This window comes from Crinia signifera, chromosome 2 (genome assembly GCF_055691185.1).
Source record: "Crinia signifera chromosome 2, ASM5569118v1, whole genome shotgun sequence".
Taxonomy (NCBI): Eukaryota; Metazoa; Chordata; class Amphibia; order Anura; family Myobatrachidae; genus Crinia; species Crinia signifera.
This window is the reverse complement of record NC_139218.1, coordinates 259,524,348-259,548,446: the sequence shown is the minus strand read 5'-3', so window position 1 is coordinate 259,548,446 and position 24,099 is coordinate 259,524,348. Positions and strand designations below refer to the sequence as shown.

Genomic DNA, 24,099 nt, shown 5'->3' with positions numbered 1-24,099 from the left:
TAGGTTTATTATATACAGACGTGTGGATGCGATTATCTTTCAAGCTGATTAATACATCCAAATAGTTTATGACCTTAAGGTCCATTTGATGGGTCAATTTTATTGGAGTATCTTGCATATTAATAGACGTGATGACCGCCATTAATTGCTCTGTTGTATCAGTCCAAAAGATGATCAAATCATCTATATACCGTGTATATAGGAAAATCTTGTCGGATATTGTCGCATCATCAAAGAAGAATATCTGTTCCTGTTCGAACATATATATGTTCGCCAGTGCCGGAGCCACCGGGGACCCCATTGCACACCCGGTTGTTTGTATGAAGAACTGCCCGTTGTGCATAAAGTAATTGTGGGACAAGGTATACTGTAGTAATTCCATAAAGAGGGGGATAGGAATTGCGTCAAACTTTTTTCTGTATAAAAACGTCTCAACCGCTTTTAACCCACTGGCGTGGGGTATAACTGAATATAAATTTTTCACATCGAGTGTGCACATCACAAGACCGGTTGGAATCGCTGGTAAAGCTCCCAATTTGTTCAATAAATGAGTCGTGTCCTTCAAAAAGGTTTTTTCCTGGATCAATAATGGCTGTAGAAATGTATCTAGCCATTGCGCCACCGGATGAGTGATGGAATCGACGGCTGATATAATCGGGCGGGGGGGTGGATTGAGTTCATCTTTATGGATCTTTGGGATCGTATATATCACCGGGATCTTAGGGAAATCGTTGCTCAGATTTTTCCTTGTTTTGGCGTCAATCTGTTGTGTTATGAGCGCCGCATCCAAGATGTTATTTAGGATTTTGATAAAATTGTCTGTTGGATTAGACGGTAATCGCCTGTAGATGGCTGTATCCTGTAGCAACGTATCCAGATCTGCTATGTACCGATGTCGATCTTGTAGAACAATCCCCCCACCTTTGTCGGCGGGGCGAATTATTATTGATTGATCCTGCGCCAGATGTTTTAAAGCAGACCGTTCTGCTTTGGACAAATTATTGTGATGGTGTTTATTGTCCAGATGTTGTTTTGTGATGCTTTGATCCAGGAGTCTATTAAAAGTCTTTAGGGAAGCATTAGATGAAGGAGGGTCAAAAGTGGTTGAGTGCAATTTTTTAGGTGCTGAATGCTGTGTTACAGGTGTGACGTTTTTATGTTGAAAAAATTCCTTCGTTTTTAAAGTGCGATGTAGTCCATAGAGGTCAATTTTCCACTGTAGGTCCTGGTGGACCGTTGTTGGAACAAAAGATAAGCCCTTATTCAGGACTGCAGTCTCCGGATCTGTTAATGTATGTGCAGATAAATTGAAAACTAATTTCTCGTGCCCCTTGGAGGAGGCTTTAATGATTCTTTGATTTTGGCCCCCTCTCCGCGAACATCGCCTGTATTTGCTCTGGTGATCGCGCCTAAAGGGCCGGCAGTGCTGGTGGAGGGGTCATCTGAATCAGGTGCACGGAAATCACTGTCGCTATTGGACGCTGAATCATTTCTATTTTTATTAAACCTCTTGTTTTTCCAGGAGGTTCGATTTTTGTTATAGGGGCGAGTTGCAGGTGCTTGGGTTCCGCTGAGCCATCTATAAACCTTATAATCCTCATAATCGGATTTTACTGTAGTTAACTTGTTCTTTTTAAACAATAGTAGTTCATCCTTGTGTTTTTGACATAGGGCTTCTAGTTTCTCCCACAGTTGCTTGTTTTTTTTGTCGTCCAGCAATTTCTTGTTGGTCGTTTTTATTTCTAAGATTTTTTCTTTCGTTTCCTGCAACACCCGGCTAGATTCAGAAATGACTAACACCATCATATCCATACTCGCTTTGTTAAGGATGGACACCCACTTTCTGCAAAAGTCCGCATTGTTGCGGCCGATGGTGGGAATATTTCTAATGCGGAACCCGCGAGGGATCATATTGGATCTGACATAGTCCGATAGTGAGGTGCCATGAAGAAAATAATCAGTTTCTTTGTTGGTTAGTTTCAATAATGTGGACTGTAATTCCTCCGGAGTGATGGAGTCCTGTTTGGGGCTTAAATCTGCTTCAAAAAGGATAGAATTTACTTGTTCTTGAGAGTAAGAGAGATGTTCTCCCAAATGATCCTTTAACTCCAGAAATGAAAGCTTCTCCATACTGCCAGCAGGTTCCGATGTAGGATCCCTTGCTAGACGAGGTAAAAAACAGCTGATAGCTGATGACGCTTTGCAGGTGTAGTAATCGGTGACAAAAAAGTGAAAAGGGGGTAATGGGCTCCGGTGCCTCAACGGATAGGAAACGCAATTGCAGTGTCCCAATAATATAGATTGTGAGCTTTGTTCGGCACTCCGGATTACAGGATACAGGAAAAATCTGAGCAACGATTTCCCTAAGATCCCGGTGATATATACGATCCCAAAGATCCATAAAGATGAACTCAATCCACCCCCCCGCCCGATTATATCAGCCGTCGATTCCATCACTCATCCGGTGGCGCAATGGCTAGATACATTTCTACAGCCATTATTGATCCAGGAAAAAACCTTTTTGAAGGACACGACTCATTTATTGAACAAATTGGGAGCTTTACCAGCGATTCCAACCGGTCTTGTGATGTGCACACTCGATGTGAAAAATTTATATTCAGTTATACCCCACGCCAGTGGGTTAAAAGCGGTTGAGACGTTTTTATACAGAAAAAAGTTTGACGCAATTCCTATCCCCCTCTTTATGGAATTACTACAGTATACCTTGTCCCACAATTACTTTATGCACAACGGGCAGTTCTTCATACAAACAACCGGGTGTGCAATGGGGTCCCCGGTGGCTCCGGCACTGGCGAACATATATATGTTCGAACAGGAACAGATATTCTTCTTTGATGATGCGACAATATCCGACAAGATTTTCCTATATACACGGTATATAGATGATTTGATCATCTTTTGGACTGATACAACAGAGCAATTAATGGCCGTCATCACGTCTATTAATATGCAAGATACTCCAATAAAATTGACCCATCAAATGGACCTTAAGGTCATAAACTATTTGGATGTATTAATCAGCTTGAAAGATAATCGCATCCACACGTCTGTATATAATAAACCTACAGACAGGAACACGTTCCTGTTAAAGTCCAGTTGCCATCCACCGGCACTGATCCGTGGTCTACCGAGATCTCAGATGCTAAGAGCAGCCCGCATTTCTAGTAACCATATATGCCTATCAACTACCCTGGATGAAATGATCAACAAGTTTGTTACTCGTGGGTATGCATATAAAGAATTAATCCAACAGAAACACGAGATAATGCAAATACCCAGGGAATCATTGCTGCAGAAATCGACACGGGAAGCTACCGGCCACAGAATTCCGTTTGTCACAAAATATACACCTATATGCGATACATTGTCGCAACAAACAAAAAAACTTTGGCCGATTGTGACCAGTGACAAGGAATTACCATGTCTGCAAGACAAACGCTTAATGCCAGCTTATCGCCGGGGCCGAAGCATTAGAGATATTCTGGTAAAAACGAATTTGACCCCAATCAAAAAAGAAACATTTATTCCAATCCGAAACCGCGGTTGCGTGAGATGTCCGACATGTACTACCTGTAGCTACATGGAACCCGGTACATATGTGAAGAACCCTCACTCTGGTGAGAAGTATAAGATCAAACAGACGTTGACCTGTACCACCACGTTCATAATTTACACCATCACATGTCCGTGTGCATTAGTATACGTGGGCCAAACTTCTCGCGATCTACGGACAAGAATGGCACAACATCGATCATCCATTCGGGCATCGCTGGAGGGCAAGGACCTAAAAGGAATTGAGCAACCTGTCGCTAAACATTTCCGACTTGCAGGACATTCTCTAGCAAGCTTGCGTTGTAAAGTAATAGATCACGTTCCACAGCCTGTCCGTGGTGGAGACCGCCAAAAGAAACTGTCACAGTGTGAATCCAAGTGGATACACACTTTAAACACCTTAGTCCCCAATGGACTAAATGATAAATTCACTTGGAACATTTTTCTCTGAATCATATAGTTGTTGAATAGTTCTAATATGTCGCATATGTACTGATACAATACTGATCTGTGGTATTTACCCGTTTATCTTACTTTGATAAAACATGTATATATAAATACATTAGTATCGTAATTAGCAACACAGTATCCATCTTGAATCCCCTCCAGATATATGGAGCTCTCCATTAGCCAGCGGGGATCCATATATAAATTGACAAAAAGGTAATTCCAAGTAGTCGACATGGTACACATGATGACTCCCGGATCCCTATAACGCCGTCAGCCTAACGCTTCACAGCGGGTCTGTGAAGCGCAGCGCGGCAGTAATATATCTGATATTACCACGGATCCCGCTAGCGTTTTAACTTTTCTATATTTCCATTTTCAGCACTAGTACAAGTTTTGTTTTTTCACTATGATCGACACTGTTTTTTGTGATTTTGTAATACTGCACGTTATTTATTATCACTCGTTGTACTTGCAGAGTGTGATGCCCGGCGGGTGGTGACGTACTCGAGGTTACTCCCAGGGGGCGTCCCTGAGAGACCGGCCTCCCGGAAGTCCTGACAAGCCGGCATCACTGTCTCACGCTGCACACATGTATATATTGCCTCAAGAGAAGGTAAGACACTGTTTATGCTTTTGCACATTGCACTGTTATTGCAATTATGAAATGACCTGAGGAAAAGACTGTAAATGTCTTGAAACGTCGTCATCATATGCATCTTACTTGAAAACTTAAAAGCACTTTTCTAAATCCAATTGAGTGCCGCCTCCTTCCTGTACATGAATGTGTATAAGAAAACCCTGCTATATATATATATATATATATATATATATATATATATATATATATATATATGTACACATACATATATATTATATATATACATATACTAACAAAATTGCTGCCCGCCTACAACTTCTAGCGCACTGAAAGGGTACCTCTTCTTGTCCTATAAATACATATATACATATATGGAGTGTGTTTGCTGGTGTAGATAATTAGATATGCCCGGTGCCCTCCATTTACACCAAAGTGATAATTGGATGTGGGGTAGGCGGCATCCTGACGAATAACGATAAAGTTTGAAACGTTGATGAAAGAGCTCCTGGAGCAGACTGGTTGATTTCAAGCGTCTTTGAGTGCTGCATATATATATATATATATATATATATATATATATATATATATATATACTGTATGGCCTCTGGCTACGAGCATGAAACTCCTGGCAATGAACATGAAACCCCTGTTAATGAGCATGAAATTTCTTTTAATGAGCATGAAACTCCTGGTAATGAGCATGAAACTCCTGGTAATGAGCATATAACTTCTGTTAATGAGCATGAAACTCCTGTTAATGAGCATTTAAAATATGCTAATAAATGTATTGGGGGCATCACAATTTTTCGGGACGAGGTAGTGCAAAATTTCTAGTTAAGCCACTGGTCACACCTTTTTGATGGCATGCAAGCATCATCCCATGTACTGAATGTGCTGTGGGTGCCTTAAAAGGTGAGGACACTACTACTGGTTTGCAAGCTGCAAAATAAAACTTTCTAGCAAAGAAAAAGCAGCTTAGAGAACAGACAAAACTCACCCATTTCCACTTGTAAGTAGTTATTCTTTGGATTTATTATTATAGCAGGTTCACTCTGCGGCAATGCAACTACAAATAAAGAAAAACAGTAATGATGATAATAAAATGAAAAAGAAGTTTTGTGAGAAATTATTATTACAGCCTTATCCAGACACTCCCTTATATTTAGAAATATTTGGCTTCACCAAGAAAAATTTATTTTGCATTAGAACGCCTATTTAGCACCATTGAGCAATATTAGTAAATTACCCAAGTAATCTCTTACATTTTGATTTTCTTTTTTTAAATACTTTTTATTATATTTCTTTCACATACATATATATATATATATATATACATATAAACATAAAAAGAGCATAAAAAAAGGGTTTACATGGATGAATCTTTACAAAATACTTCTTGGAGTTTTGATTGTGTACCAGTTTGTATATTTACCAGGTATTAATTTAATTATCCGGTCCCCGGTGCCACAATAAAGACTACCGCTTTTAAGTGCTCTGTGCCTATTAAATAATTTTGTCTTTTCCAAAAGAGACTAGTGCTCTGTGAAATACTTAGTTTATCCAGGCATTGCCTTTGTTTCTTTATTTGTTTGTTTAATTTGTCAGTGTAGCTTTTCTCTATAAGCCCTCCATGTGAGGGATTGGTTGTTTTATCTCTAATTGATGCCCGTTTTAATTTTTGGTGTGTTTCACCCCTTCCCTATTATTTCCCGGCGGGTGTCTTTATGCAGCACCGGGTTTCGGTCACAGTTATTCACCTTCAAGTTCCATGTTCCTTTCTACATGTCATCCTTATTGTTTGTCCCGCGAATGCTGGTATTATCCCCCTCTGCCTATAAAGACATTTAACTTTTTTACCTCGTATACTCCCCCTTATTCCTTATAGAATGGTGTACTGATCCTCGAAAGAAAGGTGCTAGGAGAAGAAAGGCGAAGCGATAAGAGATGGGCCGGGGCGGAGGACACCTCCGTCCTATGTCCATAGTGCCCCCTCCCCCCCGCCCCCCCCTCCTCAGTCTTATCATAAGGTTTTGTTCCCTATCTATCAAAAGGGTTCTGAACCAGTAGCCTCCCTTTCAATATTATACCAGGATGTTGTTATTATCGTTTTTCTTATTATTTCTTTAACGGGGGAGGAAAGGTTTTTAATATGAGGCAACCAGATATCAAAAAAACCCTTAACCCTTTTATCTTTGTCTAAAACCATCTCTGTCCAGTCCATCTGGTATAGGTACAGGATTCTGGGTTTTAATAGGGCAATTGAGAGTGTATTTGAGGCTGTCCATTGTGAGAGGATCGTCTTCCGTGTAGCCGCCGCTATTTTGGCCACAAGTTTCCGTTGTCCTCGCGACAATTTATTCTGTTTATTGTCCGTCATTATGTCCCATATGGCCCATTCGGGAGTGAGTTCTATATCAATGCAGTAGGTAGTTTGTATATATGCCACTACTGTCTTCCAATATCTTTGTACTTCTGGGCAACCATACATGCAATGATACAGATCTGCACCCGGTGTTATACATTTAAAGCAGTTTGTATCCGTAGATACACCCATTTGGTATTTTTTTTGGGGTGTATAATATGCCCTATGCAGCAACTTGTACTGCATCTCCATGTATGATGCTGTTACTAAGTTTTTATGGTACTTGTGAGTTATCCGGGCGTCCGATTTTTTGATTGTATGCCTTAAGTTAAGGCATACAATCAGATGCGATGCGATGCGATATCGCATCGCATCGCATCGCATGCGACCATCGGATGCGATGACCCGATTTTTCCATAGGAATCAATGTTAAAATGATTCCTATGGAAAAAGGGGTCCTTTTCATACCCCTACTATCCAAGTGGGCATGGAGTTGGATATAAACCTGTGGCGAGCGTAGCGAGCCACCGAGCCCGAAGCGTGGCGAGCGAAGCGAGCCCCGCGAGGGGACGGTATTCTGTGTCCCCTCGCGGGGCTCGCTACGCTCGCCACGCTTCGGGCTCGGTGGCTCGCTACGCTCGCCACAGGTTTATATCCAACTCCATGCCCACTTGGATAGTAGGGGTATGAAAAGGACCCTTTTTCCCATTGAATTCCATGTTAAAATGGACTCAGTCCATTTTAACATTGATTCCTATGGAAAAATCGGGTCATCGCATCGCATCGCATCCGATGGTCGCATGCGATGCGATGCGATGTCCCGATCCGACCCGATTTAAAAATCGGACGCCCGGATAACTCACAAGTACCGTTTTTATTTATTCTAACAAATGCGGACAGTATGGTTTGTAGGGATATCCCAGGAAGGTCTCTACTCCACTTTGCCATCCCTGTCTGAATGTCGTCCACCTGGGATTGTTTTCTGATTTGTGTGTACAGTAGGGATGTAGTGATGCCTCTGCTGGCTACTTGACTGGCTGCTGTTCTGCCTGTCACCGCATCCAAGCCCCCTAGTGACTCTCTATCTGGTAATTTAGTTAGTATACTTAATACGTAGCTTCTTATTTGATAGTAACTAAATATAGGGATGTTTGCTTCCGGGTATTTCTCTGCTAATCTCTCATGAGACAACATTGACAAGTCTTTCCGATCTAATAGATCTAACACAATCCTAATCCCCTCCTTCTTCCACTTGTAAATATCTTTCTTATTTTGTATAAGTGGTACCTGAGTTTTTAGATTGTAATATACCGAGGCAAATATTGAATTATATGGGGATAGTCCTAGCCTATTCCGAGCGGTTCTCCATGCTTTACAAGTAGAGACCAGTAGTGGGTTCCCCATGATTTTATCTGGGAATTTTGCTGTTCTCATATGTAGTAGATTACTTAGAGGGATTTCATGGCAAAAAGACTGCTCGAGTCCTGTATTCGCGAAATTTTCTGTGTTGTTAATCCAGTCCACTGCGTACCTATAATTAGCCGCCAGCCCATAACTCCGTATACATGGCAGATTTATGCCTCCCACACTTGTCTTCTGGCTTAATTTGTATAAAGATATTCTTGCTTTCTTCCCTGCCCATATAAAGGTGCTCATAGCCGTGTTTAATATTCGCAGATCTGCCTCCCCAATCAGTAACGGTAACATCTGCATGTAGTATAATAATCGTGGGAATGCCACCATTTTAATCAGGTGGCACCTCCCAATGTATGATAGCGGCAGGCATCTCCATCTCTTAAAATCTGCCAGGATACGTGTTATCATGGGCTGGATGTTATTATTATATAGGTCCTTCGGATGTGCCGATATTTTAATCCCTAAATAAGTAATGACTGTGTCTGCCCACTTAAATGGGAATGTTCCCAACCACCCTTGCTTTGCCCCTCTATGTAATGCTAAGGCGTTGGTTTTGGTCTTGTTTATCCTAAATCCTGATATTTGTTCAAAATCCACAAGTGTTTTAATTAATCCCGGGATTGCCTCTTGTGGATTAGTAATGTACAGTAGCAGGTCGTCAGCATATGCCGATACTTTCAGTACATTCTGTCCCACTTGTATTCCCTTCCACTCTGTGTTTCTATAAAACTGTCTAATTAAGGGGTCTATCGCTATATCAAACAGCAAGGGTGAAAGTGGACAGCCCTGCCTCGTGCCTCTATATAGTGTAAATTCTGATGTGTTCATTCCATTAACCGTCAGAAAGGCCTTGGGTGAAGAGTATAGTTTCCTAAAAAGTGTGATGAATCCTACTCCTAGATTTTGTGCGTGCATCACCCTTAACAGATGTGGCCATGACACTCTGTCAAAGGCCTTGTCTGCATCACAACTTATCAGGATTGATCTTCCCCCTGCATTGGCCTCCGCTTGGACTAAAGATGCTATTACTTGTCTAATGTTGTGAACGGATGATCTCCCGCGTACAAACCCAGTCTGAGTGGTATGAAGGAGTTTGGGTAGCACTATTTGCAATCGATCCGCAATAATAGATGTCAGGATTTTAAGATCTTGGTTTAGTAATGATATTGGGCGATAAGAAGATATTAAGGTGGGATCCTTTCCTACCTTTGGTATAACAATTACCCTTGCCTTATTAAAATCCGTGTATACTGGCTCTCCTAACAATACCAGATTGAAGAGTGCTTGGAGGTGTGGTACTAAATGCGGAGTTAATATTTTATAGTATTCTGCACTCAGCCCATCCGGGCCTGGTGCTTTACTTCTTGCCAACCTCCCAATCACCCCCCTTATTTCCTGGTCTGTAATGGGCCTTACCAGATTTGTGTTCTCTGGCTGTGTCAGTTTAGATAGACCGGCTCCCTTTACAAAGTCCATCCCCAAAGAGGGATTATCCAAGGGTGCTTCGTAAAGTTTTGTGTAATAATCTAGGAAAGATTTAGCGATATCTGCAGCCGTGTTTAGTTGTTGTGTCCCTGAATATAGTTTGGGTATATGTGTTACAGGGTTTTTTGCTTCTAATTAAAGAGGCCAGCAATTTGCCCGATTTGTTCCCTCCCCTAAAAAAACGATTTTTTTTGGCAGTCTATGTTAAATTGGGCCTTCTCTGTGCAGAGTGTGTCATATAGAGCTTTCAATTCTGTGTATATCTTCTGCGTTTCTATTGTCCTGTTCCCCAGCATATTAGAGTATGCTATTGAAATTTCTTTACTGAGCTCATTAAATCTTTTATTCATCTGATGTTTTTTTGCGGATACATATGCTATGATATGGCCCCGCATGACCGGTTTAGAAGCCGCCCACAGCAGGTTTATATCCTCACTATGTTGTTTGTTGTCTTCCAAATAGTTCAGGAAGTTCTTTTCTAAATGTAGTTTAAAATCAGGGGATTCGGCCAAATATGAGGGGAACCTCCAGTTATAAGAATGGGCTTTTGGACACAATAATGTTAGCGTAACATTTTGATTTTCTAATCTTAAAAAAAACAATTAGGCAAAATGTTAAAATGTAGCTTTGGATTGCAGAGGAGGAGAACAAATTTGTTCTCAAAATGGACAAACCCATGTGCACTGCAGGTGGGGCAGATGTAACATGTATAGAGAGAGTTACATTTGTGTGGGGTGTGTTGAAACTGAAATATTAATTGCAGTGTAGAAATAATGCAGCCGGTATTTACCCTGCACAGAAACAAAATAACTCACACAAATCTAACTCTATTTGCACATGTTACATCTGCCCCACCTGCAGTGCACATGGTTTTGCCCATTTTGAAAACAAATTTCTACTGCAATCAGATCTGAATAAGGGCCTTTATGTAAGAGATTGTTTGGGATTGTGGAATTTATCCTTGGAAAAGACCATCTGGGCTGATCTAACAGAACATTGGAATCAACCCTTTACCAAACACCTGTGGTTTAAACTTATGTCAACCTTATTTTAGAGGTTCTCTGAGTTGGTGAAGGACGTTGATTGGAATCACTACATGTTACATAAGTAAGCTCTATTGTCATTTCTCTTTGATATAAAGGCGTGTCTTTATATGTGTGTCTTTTTCAAGGGTGGAGAGATGAGACAAGCACCAAATAGTGTGATATATTAAGTGCAAACGTAATATAGAAATGGATTTTAAACATATTTTCGTTCTAAATAGGACACGGCAGAAGAACACCCTGCCCCCACTCTCTTCCCTGCTCTCTCTCCCCCTGCCCCCCCCCCCCTCTACTTAGTACATCCCGGCATTGCCAATCACACACCCCCTATGGGGCATTGTCATGTCAATGGTGGGGTATCCTTAAAAAAATTTGCCCCGGTCCCGGCTGCCACCCTTGAACTGAGTACACCACTGGCACACCTGTACTGCTAACACAGCCTGTGTTCTTGCACTGCTGCCACCCTGCTCTTAGGACACTGACAGCACCCCTGCACTCTCATTGCTGACACCCCCATCACAGTAAGTGTACTATTGTTGTATCCAACCTGCAATTTATCCAACCTGCACTGCATCGTACCCATACTATTTCCCAAAATGTATCCAACCTGCTCCATTTCCTGCACTGAATCTGTTCCGCATTGTATCCATCCCCAATTGTATCCATCCTGCACTGTGCCCAGCCCACACTGTATCTAAACTAGACTATACCCCGAACTGTGACTGGTGTGCACTGTATCCCACTCTCACTATGGGTGTGATCCTGGTTGGTTTTCAAAGGCAAACTCCATCTTTAACCCCTTGAGTGGTGGGATTTGCTGGGGCAGGACAAAACTGTCAGGGCAAGTTTGTCCTGCCCCAGCAAAACCCACCACAGAGCATAGCCCTCCCCACTCCCCCATCACTATCCCCTCCTGTCACTCCCCCTCATCTCTGCTCCAGCGATCAGGACCCTCTGCACATCGCGATGTGCGGCCGGGGTTATTAGAGAATCCTGCCCAAAGTCAGGTAGCAGGCTTGGGGATGTTCGGGGCTGCTCGGGAGGACTCAGACACCCAAACTCCCTAGTCCCCCCGAGCCGCGCCGAACATACCCGAGCCTGCCGCCTGCCAGACATGCAGTGTGTTTCTACACTCACTGCATGTCTGTACATTTAAAGTAAGAACATAAATGTTCAATAAACAACCTGATCAGTCGTCATGTAGCTGGGGATTTGTGGTGGATATATGAATTACACACCCTACAACAAAAGGGTCGGTACTTATGTAATATCTGGGCTCCCGTTTTTCTTATGAGACCGCGTCCCCTCGCCACGCTTCGGGCACGGTGGCTCGCTGCGCTCGCCAAGCTATATAAAATCAACTCCATGCGTACTTGGATAGTAGGGGTATGAAAAAATGGGGTGCATTTAACATGGGAGCCCAGATAATACATAAGTACCAAAGGGTCTAAACAGAGAATTTGAAATAAAATGGTTTCTCTAAATGATTTCCACAATAGTGTTTCTGATTGTTTAATTTTTTGTTTTGTTGGTTTGAAATGTTAAAAAGCATCTTAGAATCCTGTATGGGGTATACAATGTTATACTCATTATGTCTTTAAGAAAACCCTATAACCAGTATAATGGACGGAATGAGCATACTGGATTTTCTAGGTATAAATTAGTATGAGCCTGCAGTCCACCTGCGCCTTCAGAAAGTCCCGTGGATGGAAGAAACGTGTCGGCAGCTAGGTGGATTGCGGTGCTCAATTTTAAATATATGTGGACCATCTAAGTCACAGGTCTTCAACCTGTGGCCCTCCAGATGTTGTGGAACTACATGTCCCAGCATGCCCTGACAGTTTTGGCATGCTCTTATAGGAAAAAATGTGGCAATGCATGTTGGAACATGTAGTTTCACAACATCTGGAGGGCCACAGGTTGAAGACCTATGATCTAAGTAAAGACAGATGCAGGAGTTGAGAGCGTGACTCTGACATCCGACATCTGAAACACCGTTAAAAGTAAGAAGTGCAGAGGTGCAGATCTTGTCCCTGGAGTACATCCACCTTGCTTTTGGTGGAGATGGAAAGCGGGCTTTCACAAGCCAAAGTGTTTTCGGCTAGAGTGACCTTCCATACCAGCGGCAGGGGTCTGAAGTCACCGACAGATTTTGAATACAGCGGCTGTGTAAGAGACACGGGGAAGGTGAGAGATGGTAATGCAGGGAAGCCTCCCTGCATTACCATCTACAAGCCCCACTCTCCCCTGGACACTGGAGACCTGAGGTATAGGGGAAATATAATATAATATAATATAATCAGTGGTGAAACCTGGGAAATACATCATTACGCTGGGGCACACTATACTACAGAAACCCTGAAGGCCCGTGAGCTCTGTCTGCAATTTTTTTTCATTGTTTTTTATTGAATTTTATTATACTTTTTTTTGCATGTGGGTTTAAAGGAATATGCTTTCTGCATTTTCATGTTTAAAGGACTGGATTTTTTTCTGCATGGGAGTCCTTTTCTATTGAACAGCAGTGTTTGGAAGTTTAAAGCTATTTTCAAGATATTTAAAGATATCCTCAGGATAATATATAAGATTGGAGCACTAAGAACTTATATCACAGCGCTGTGGATTTTTTAAATCGGTTTTCTTTTTGTGACATTTCATTGTGAGTAGTAGTAGTAGTTTATTGGGGGAAAAAAGAAGCTGCAGTGGATTTTTGGGAACGCTTGAGTATTCTATTTCAATATTTTTCTGGCTTTATCAATAACCCAAAAGCTGTTAATCGAGGATGTCATGGATGTACCTGCACAGTTGCTGGTTGATATGACTAAAGGTGCCCATACACTTATCCGATTTGGGCTGATTTCACCTGATTCCAAAGGATCGGGCTGAGAAATCCAGCCCAAATCAGATGTGTTTGACATGCCATCCGACCCGATGCGCGGTCCTGTGCGCATCGGGTTGGACCCTACAGATTGAACCTGCTGCAGGTTCAATCTGTCGGATCTGACCCATCAGCTGCACATCGCTGTGCCAGCAGTGAAGCACGGTTGGCACACACCTATGTGAAGGGGCAGGCAGCATGAAAAGCCCGGAGGCTGTGGGTGCAACAGCGGAGAGGGCAGACCGCAGTGTCTGGGAAGCGCTGAGTGAATGGACACTGTGAACAGCAGTGGCAGAATTTGAAAATTCAAAAGATAAGCCGGCCACTGGTAGGCTGAGAGAGAGAACACCTAAGCCAATCAACAGCTGGCCTATCTTTTGTACCGGACACTGCAAACTGCCTGCTCTGCTGCTGCACCTACCGCCCCCCCGGCGCTTATCCTTCGGACAAGTCGGCCTAATGTATGGGGGCCTTACGACACATCTTACTTATATTTATCATTCATTTTCAAAAAAAAATTGTCAAATAATTGATTAATTTAGAATAATGTTATATAAAAAAAATTCATAATTACCTTCAGTGTTAATGGTCCGTGAGATATTATATTCTGTACCATTATACATGACGCTGGCTACACATGTGTAATTTCCTTTATCTTGCAATTCCACATTCTTGATATACAATAAATTCCTTTTTACAGAATATTTATTACTGTCTAGTTCCAAAGGCTGGCATTCCTGTATAGAAATACTGTAGTTATATATATATATATATATATATATATATATATATATATATATATATATATATATTAAATAACTGCAAAAACTCATAGAAGAATCCCCCTAAAATGCACTAAGCCAAGAAACTATTTCAACAGTCAGACAGAAAAACAAGAAAATGAGTTTTGATGTACAGTAACATCTCATGTACAGTAGCAGCTGTCTCTTCAAAGATGGAAATTCATAATTACCGTATATACTTGAGTAAAAGTCGATCGGAATATAAGCCGAGACACCTAATTTTACAACAACAAAAAAACTGGGAAAGCTTATTGACTCAAGTGGAACCCTCACTCGAGTATAAGCCGAGGGGGGGCTTTTTCAGCATAAAAAATGTTCTGAAAAAGTAGGCTTATACTCGAGTATATATGGTATGTTGCAAACCCCAATACTGTGATATGTAGGATTCTCTGTAGCATTGCACTGTGATGTGATGCTCACATTCTGCTCTGTGGCTCCCTGTATATGCCCCACTGCTCATGTAAGTCCTGGGGCAATCATGCAATTGGCTAAAGGTTTGTATTCCTAATAACATGTAACATGTAACAGTACAGTATACTACAATTTATACACCTTACAAATAAATGAAAGTAGACCATGGCACACACACACACATTAAAAGAAAGCATTAAAATGTGCACTGTGCATTTATAAATAAAATTTACATTTATAAAACAAAATACCTTCAACCATTTTATGTGGACAATGTTGTCTATGTATGGGCATTCAATAGTACCCAGAGATCCCAAATTTTGAGTACCACCAATGTATACTATATCACGATTATAACACAGTCCATCGTCTATTTTAAACACTTCTACTTTTGTAAGAATCTTGTTGCAGGATGTCGGACGTCTGTTTATAATAAGAGAAAAAAAATTACTGTGAACAAAAAAAAAATACTAAAAGTGCTCATACAAGGTACAATTATTGTATACAATATCGCATCGCAAAGGTTTTGCAATGCAGTGAGATGAGATCTAGTACAAAAAAGTAATGCAGCACATACTTTTTGAGCTGTGCAATTAGATGTGTGAAGGGAGCGCACATCTCTTCGCACCCAACAATTGTACCCAGCGGCGTAACTAGATTTTCGGCGCCCCCCTGCTGACAATGCAGGAGGCGCCCCCCCGGTAAAAAAAAAACGGAGCGGAGGGGACCCGTGGTACGGCGGTGGGGAGGGGGGGTTGTGTTTGTGTGTGTGTGTGTGTGTTTGTATGTATGTGTGACGTGTTTGTGTGTATGTGTGTGTGTTACCTCTGGCCGGCGTGGCCGGCTGGCCGCATCCGTCTGCGCCGGGTCCCGGGCGGCTCTCCCGTTACTGCTGCTAATGAAAAAGTGACACTTGGAAAATGGCTGCCCCCATACTGCAGACGAAAAACTGTCTGCGGTATGGGGGCAGCCATTTTTCAAGTGTCACCTTTTTGTATTAGAACAGCGCTGCGGCTGCCGGGACTCGGGAGAGCTGGGACCCGGTGGTGCAAATAAAACCACCGGTCCGGCGGCAGAAGGCAACTATCATCCCGCAGCCCCCCCGGCGCCCACATACCTTCAGCGCCTCCCCGCAATCGCGGGGGCTGCGGGACGATAGTTACGCCACTGATTGTACCGTGTATGGGCACCTTTACTGCAAACTGTCAAATTATATTCACTACACTTATTTTTAAAAAATCATTAAATTGGGCATATAGCAGCATTACATTGGGCATTTATCAGCAGCATTACATTGGGCATATAGCAGCATTACATTGGGCATTTATTGGGCATTTAATAGCAGCATTACATTGGGCATTTAATAGCAGCATTACATTGGGTATATTACATTGGGCATTTAATAGCAGCATTACATTGGGCATATTGTGATTTGCAGTAGAGCAATCCATTCCCATGATATAGGTCAATTTTCGATATGGTAGATTCTCAACATTCCTATAAGTATATTGTGTTTTATACAACAGGGAAGAAATTAATGAGTCCCATATCGTAGTGAGCTGCTGATGTTATTTTTTATATTTAGAAGGTTTGTTCACTTGCACTGATAAGGGGTAGCGCAGCTCTGATTGATTTTTGGTACTTTTGTAGAAGATTTTTAGAGCGCTAATTTTTGGGGGTAAGGTAGGGATTAAAGGTTGAAAACAGTACAGAACTGTAGAAGATAAAAAAAGAGTTTTACTGTGTAGATAAAATAAAAAATAAAAAAACAAAAACTATACATAAACATTAAAGCGGTAAAATAAAAAATAAATAAAATCATAACAAATAAATTGAAAAAAAGATATAACTAAATAAGGCAACAAATGTTTAAGCACTTTTGTGCAGTATTTGCAGGTCCTGCAGGACTCTCTCTAATATTACCCTAACTATTGCCGGTAATTGCCGCTCCCATCAAATGGCACAGACGGAGCCGCCGCTTGTAATTTTATATTTATATTAATTAAAATGTAAGAAATCTTTATTGACTTGTCCTAAAACAATTCACACAATGGGAATCTCTATTAGAAGCCATAGTGATTTATCCCTGGAAATGTATTATTAGATTTTTATAATTCATGAAAAATATAATCAGAAAAGAACATTTTAATCATGAGACATATTTAGTTCTTTGCTAATCCAAATGTTAAAAATGTGTAACAATGCAACAATGGAGTCTGTTGTTAGAACAGCATTAAATGAATTCCACTTCTCAGCATTATTTGGTTGGGCTACGTTTAGAAATGTATGATATTTAGCACAATTGTATTAGCTATTGATAATTGAGGCATCAAGTAGTATGCAATATTTACTTTATCATTTTGCTTTTAGTGTGTAAAAAAAAATTTGTTTTTTAAAGAATACCACAATTTTCTTTGTCTGCTAACAGATATTTAAGGGGCATCCACACGGGGCGAGTTCAGCTCCTTTTCTAAAGCTAGGTACACATATATACAATCGTCGGGCCGTTCTTCCAATCTGGGGGCAAACGGCCGTTCGATTGTATAGGTGTGTACGCTGTCCCAATTGCTGCTGTGCGATCGATAAACGGCCAAAAACGCTCTTGGCCGTCCACGGTCGGTCGGTCGAAGGTTCTTTGCTGCTTAATATTTCATCCGACAGGACGGCTCCATATCGGAACAAAAGTGAAGTGTGTACGCACGTTCGATCGATATGCTTGACAGTTTGACAAAGCACGGTGGTATGCTGCATTATGAGAGACCCTGTAACCCTTTGCCTGCTGTTTTAACTAATGTGTGTTTAATGCCTCACTGCCCAACACTTTAGAGGCATCACTTTAAGACATTAATCAATGTTGAAGTTTTAATAGAGTGTGCTGGAAGCTCTTTGCAGGGCACCATAACACACTATTAAAACTTCAACATTGATTAATGTCTTAAAGTGATGCCTCTAAAGTGTTGGGCAGTGAGGCATTAAACACACATTAGTTAAAACAGCAGGCAAAGGGTTACAGGGTCTCTCATATACTTCTTCTTGCGATTGTTTGGACGGGAGTACATCGGACGTCGCAAGTAAAATTGTACATATGTGTACGCGCAGAACGGTCGTATGTTTTGGACGGCCGAACGTGTATTCGGTCGATCGAACGGTCGCAAGAAAAATGAAATTGTACATATGTGTACCCAGCTTAAGAGATCTGACTAGATTGCTTAGAAATGGAGCACTGATTGCTCCATGTGTATGCCCTGCAGCGATGGCAATGTGCAGCCCTGTGGGTTGCTATTACCCGCAGGGAAAGCCAGTGCTTGCACTGGCTTTCCCTAGATTGCGGAGCTTTGACTATTAAAAATAAGCAAAGCCCCGCTCATCAATCATACTTAAGCAGGGTGCTCAGCAAAAGTGCAGGATCACCATGTGTGTACAGGGCTATAGGGGCTATTTCTGTAGATTTTATTAACAGCAAATAAATATTTTGTATGTAATATAGCCATAATAAACCCTGCCTGCACAGAAACAAAATAAAAGCCCCATACACTAGGTGATTATACTCAGTGTCGGGCTGGGCCGGGGGGCAGGGTGACATATGCCCCCCGAGCCATACAATTTCAGTGTCCTAGGGCCAGCTTTGTACATATGGCCGGGAGACATTACAGTACACAACATCAGTGGCGTAATTATCGAGGGTGCAGTGGGTGCAGCTGCTATGGGGCCCTTGCTGATCCAAGGGTCCCCCTGCACCCAACCACTGGCTGCCTCCATGTCCCGCATCTCCCCTTCCCTGACGAGCTTCCGGGATTTGCACTCCACTTCTGCAGGCTGGAAGTTGTACTCTGGGACCCACTTTCAGTGTCCAGGGCTGTGCGGGGGTGACATGGCTGGTACTGTGCAGCATATGTGGAGGGAAGGCGGACTGAGGCTGTGACACCTGCTGATCCCTGTGCCGCAGTGATCCCTTCCAGGATTAGCAGTTTCTACAGGATGAAGACTGTAGTCTCCTGGCAACTGCTGTTTGCCTGATGAGTTCAGGGCTGTGGTGGGGATGCTGCAGTTAGCACTGACTGCTCTGCCTATTGGGCGGACCTACAGTAAGTGGCTGTACAGTAAGTGTTTATATGCTGTATTTATGTTAGCTCTACTGCACATTACAGTGCCTAGGGAGGAAATATGGCGGTGGCGAGGGGCCACATGCTTGTGCTGCCAGCCAGCCCCAGTTGATTAGTACTGAGTAGACGGTGATATATAGATCATCAACGTCTACTCAGTACTAACCAACATGGGTTCGTGAAAAATTGTTCATGCCAAACTAATCTACTAGGGTTCTATGAAGAGGTTAGCAAAAACCTCGATAATGGAAATGCTGTAGATGTGATTTTCCTAGATTTCGCTAAAGCATTTGATACTGTCCCACACAAGAGATTGATTAATAAAATGGAGAACCTAGGATTGGGTGAAAATATTTGCAGATGGGTAGGGAATTGGCTATGTAATAGAAAACAAAGAGTGGTTGTGAATGGTGCCGTATCAGATATGATACCGGTACTAAGCGGAGTGCCCCAGGGTTCGGTTTTGGGGCCCATTTTGTTTAACATTTTTATTAACGATATTGGGATAGGGTTACTCAGCAATGTATCCATCTTTGCGGACGATACAAAACTTAGCAAAGTCATCAAATCATCAGAAGATGTCACCATGCTTCAAAATGATCTTGCAATTCTAGATGAGTGGGCAAAAAAATGGAAGATGAGGTTCAATGTAGATAAATGTAAGGTTATGCACCTTGGGAGACACAACCAGTGTGCAAGTTACAACCTTAGTGGAGAGGAACTGGGTAATTCCATACTTGAAAAGGATCTAGGAGTCCAAATAGACAGCAAACTAGGATGTAGTGCCCATTGTAATGTAGCTACAAAAAAGGCCAACAAAATTCTGGCATGTATTAAGAGGGTAATGGAAACTAGGGACTCAAGGGTAATTATGCCACTATATAAAGCATTGGTGAGACCTCACCTAGAGTACGGAGTACAGTTCTGGGCCCCACACTATAAAAAGGACATCATAGAATTAGAAAAAGTCCAAAGGCGAGCAACAAAGCTTATTAGGGGAATGGAGAATTTAAGCTACGGGGAGAGATTAAGCAATTTGGGACTATTTACATTAGAAAAGAGACGTTTAAGGGGGGACATGCTCAACATGTACAAGTATATCAAGGGCCAATATAAGGAACTGTCACACACCCTCTTTTCTACTAGAAAGGAATCTAGGACGCGAGGACATGAGTATAGATTAGAAGAAAAAAGATTTCATTCAGCTAGTAGAAAGAATTTCTTTACGGTCAGAACAGTCAAACTCTGGAACTCTCTTCCCAGAGAGGTGGTAACAGCTGGCTCATTAAATGCGTTCAAGGCAAAGTTGGACAAACATTTACTGGAGAAAAACATCCATGGGTACAAATAAGAAATATAAATTGTCTGTAAAATACCAGAACCTACCAAATCAGCAATGGATATCTATACCAGGTTGAACTAGATGGATACAAGTCTTTTTTCAGCCTTACCTACTATGTAACTATGTAACAATATTGCTCAGAATGCCCTTTGTTTAAAATATTGCCTAGTGTGTACACACCACATTGATAATGATGTGCAATTTGCAGCCTTGCTAATAGGACTGCATCAGATCCATATTGTACTGCAACTGATTTTTATTATTCCAAGAACTATCTGTACATGGCGCTGATCACTTGTTAGATGGCAGACTTACCTGAGCACACATAAGTAGTAGTCTGTATCATCCAGCCTTGCAGGGAGAAACATAAGGTTATTTTGATCCTGATGAACTCTCATTTGTACGTCTGGGGTGATTTCTGTATAGGAGCCATTTCTAAACCACGTTACATTGAAATTGCTTTTGTAAGAGGCACTTTCAAGTGGACAGGTGACAGAAATGGGCTGGCCTTCCGCAACATGTTTTATGTAATACTCCACTCCATCATCTTCACACAGCTCTACAAAGCAAACCAGGCAAATGTATTATGTGTATACCTATGCACAGAACGTGCTGTACATATAACATGGATGGTGCCCTTATCAGGCAGACGTCTAATTGCTTTATGAAATAAACTACATTGCATACTTTATTTGGTACTTGTGTATTATCACGGCACCCATCGCATTGCATACCATAAGGCTTAATATGGTATACAATGAGATGAGATGAGATGAGCACACTAATGGTTGCTTTCAATGTTAATTGGCCCCCATATAAGATTTTTAATTGTATAAGCACCCTAATGGGTGCTTACAATGTTAAATGCACCCCCACGCCACCCCCACTATCAACGCCAACCCGAAGCGTGGCGAGCGCAGCAAGCCCGCGAGGGGCGGCGGTATGCGTCCTCCAACCTTTTCATACCCCCACTATTCATGTCGGCGTGGAGTTGATTTTATATAGTGTGGCGAGTGCAGCGAGCCACCGAGCCCGAAGCGTGGCGAGTGGACGCGTAATACATGTAAAGTAAAACGTGCCACGCTTCAGGCTCGGTGGCTCGCTGCACTCGCCACACTATATAAAATCAAAACCACGCTGACATGGATAGTGGGGGTATGAAAAGGTCGGAGGATGCGTACCGCCGCCCCTCGCGGGATCGCTGCGCTTGCCACACTTCGGGTTGGCGTTGATAGTGGGGGTGGCGTGGGGGTGCATTTAACACTGTAAGCACCCATTAGGGTGCTTATACAATTAAAAATCTTATAGGGGAGGGGGGGCAATTAACAATGTAAGCACCCATTAGTGTGCTTATACAATTTAAAATCGTATCTCATCTCATCTCATTGTATGCCATTGTATGCCATATACAATGGTATACAATTTTAAATTGTATAAGATGCCATAAGATGGAAATCGTGGGAGCCGTGCTAATACACAAGGACCCTTTATTTTAAATATCCGCTTTCAAGTAATATCAAATTCTAAAGGGGTATGGATCATAGGGTTGACTCAATTAAGGTCGACATACATTGTGTCGACCACTGAAGGTAAATAGGGCTAAGCTCGACACCTGAAATAGGTCAACATGGCTAGGGTGGACACAAGCATTAGGTCGACTATGGGAAGCTCGACAGTCAAAGGGTCGACATGAGTTTTTCATGTTTTTATATCCCGAATGTCGATGTAGTCAACATAGATACAGTCTCAGGGCGGGATGTACTAAAGGGAAAATGTGGTAAAACCCCCGTTTTACCGCATTTTCCTATGTACTATTACCCGGCCGCACCGTTATCGCAGGGCAGGGTATCGCCACCTTTGGGTGGCGATACGCTATAGAAGCCTATGGGCTTCTTTTTGCCACCCGCCGCGTCGACCCCCCTTTCCCCCTCCCTTGGGCTTACCTTCTTGCAGGTCCTCCTGGACCCCGGAAGGTAAGCCCTTCCTCCCCCTAGCAACGCAGCCGGACGTCCTTCCGGCTGCAGGGGGGAGGAGGAGGCGCCGGGGACAGCCTGCTTAGCTGTCCCCGGCGTGTAGGCAGCAGGAGGCGGCAGGGAGGAGACGGAGACCCCCCGCAGACCAGAGTACAGGTATCGCGGGGGGCTCCGTTACCACACCGCGATGCCAGCCGCATATGTTAGTACATATGCGCTGGCATCGCGGCGGACAGCCGGCGAAGGGCGGTGATGTATATTAATACATCCAGCCCTGAGTGTACTGCGGCCCCTCACATGGCTCACTGCACCCCCCTGCTTTGGGCACGCTGTCTCGCTACGCTCGCCACACTATTATATTCTCTCTCCACCCCCTAGTGGATGGTTGGATATTAAATGCCGCCTGTCGGCACAATTCAGCTAAGAAAAAACATGAAGAATTAATGTCGACCTTCCCATTGTCAACCTAATGCTTGTGACGACCTCAAACCCTGTCGACCTTAGCCATGTTGACCTATTTCAGGTGTCAAGCTATGCCCTGTCGACTTTCAGTGGTGAACCCAATGTATATCGACCTTAATTGAGTCAACCTAGTGACCATGAGGGGGATGTTTTAACATCCACAGCCCTACATCGCCCCCCTCCGCCGTATACCGCATTTGGAATAATCGTATATGCACTAACATATGCGATTATTAATGCAACCAACAGCTCTTCCGGGTCTGAGACACGGGAGTCCCTATGTGCATGCGCTCAGTGATGGCCTGGCTGCGGGGCATGCTGGGAGGGATCCTCACCCAATAACCTGTTTTTTACCACATTTTTATTTTAGAGCATCCCGTCCTATATCCCTTATAAGGACAATCAAAAGAAAATATATATATATATATATATATAATGTAATATTTTGGCTAACTGGACATCATAACACTGAGAAATGTACATATGTAGCCATGCTCATGGTTGCCTCGCCAATCACCTTGTGGGACTCCCATGGTGATTGACGCAAACCATCGCCATGCATGTGCATCTAATTTGCTAACATAGCTCCCAGAAACACATTGAGCGGGGTGATTCTGTGTCGTACTGCATTTGTTCTATGATATTACTGGTATTGCATTTCACAGTATCTAATGTGTTGTAGTAGCCTCTGAGGTCAGCACCCCATTAGATGTATAGAGCGATGCATTAATGAGACTAATCACTGACAAAGGCTTTGGGCGGGATGTATTAATATACATTGCCGCCCTTCACCGCCCGCCCACCGCGATGCCAGCGCATGTGTACTAACAAATGCGGCTGGCATCGCGGTGCGGTAGCGGAGACCCCCCACGATACATGTACTGTGGTGTGCGGGGGGTCTCCGTCTCCTCCCTGCCCCTCCTGCTGCCTTCAAGCCGGGGACAGCAAAGCAGGCTGTCCCCGGCGCCTCCTCCTCCCCCCTGCAGCCGGAAGGATGTCCGGCTGCATTGCTAGGGGGAGGAAGGGCTTACCTTCCGAGGTCCGGGAGGACCTGCAAGAAGGTAAGCCCAAGGGAGGGGGAGAGGGGGGTCAGCAAGGCATCGGGGTTGCGGCGGGTGGCGGGCGGCGAAAAGGGTCGGTGAAATCTGCAGCTGGGTAATAGTACATATGAATATGCGGTAAAACAGGGGTTTTACAGCATTT

The 24,099-nt window shown here is 42.9% G+C and overlaps 1 protein-coding gene across 3 annotated transcripts in view; it reads right to left on the bottom strand.

Moving 5' to 3' along the window:
- LOC146060767 (interleukin-1 receptor type 1-like) overlaps positions 1-24,099 on the bottom strand; it is a 62,875-nt gene that overhangs the window by 24,249 nt on the left and 14,527 nt on the right. For 2 of the 3 annotated variants that reach the window (XR_014470471.1, XM_083174385.1), the window contains exons 3-6: positions 20,777-21,020; positions 15,268-15,439; positions 14,377-14,539; positions 5,619-5,687 (exon numbers count right to left, since the gene is read on the bottom strand). Coding sequence is in view for 1 of the 3 variants with exons in the window: in XM_083174385.1 (XP_083030511.1) it covers positions 5,619-5,687; positions 14,377-14,539; positions 15,268-15,439; positions 20,777-21,020 (648 nt within the window). In the remaining 2 variants the exon portion in view is untranslated. Of the gene's footprint in view, positions 1-5,618; positions 5,688-14,376; positions 14,553-15,267; positions 15,440-20,776; positions 21,021-24,099 lie in introns of all 3 variants that reach the window. The other variant, XR_014470472.1, reaches the window with a different exon arrangement.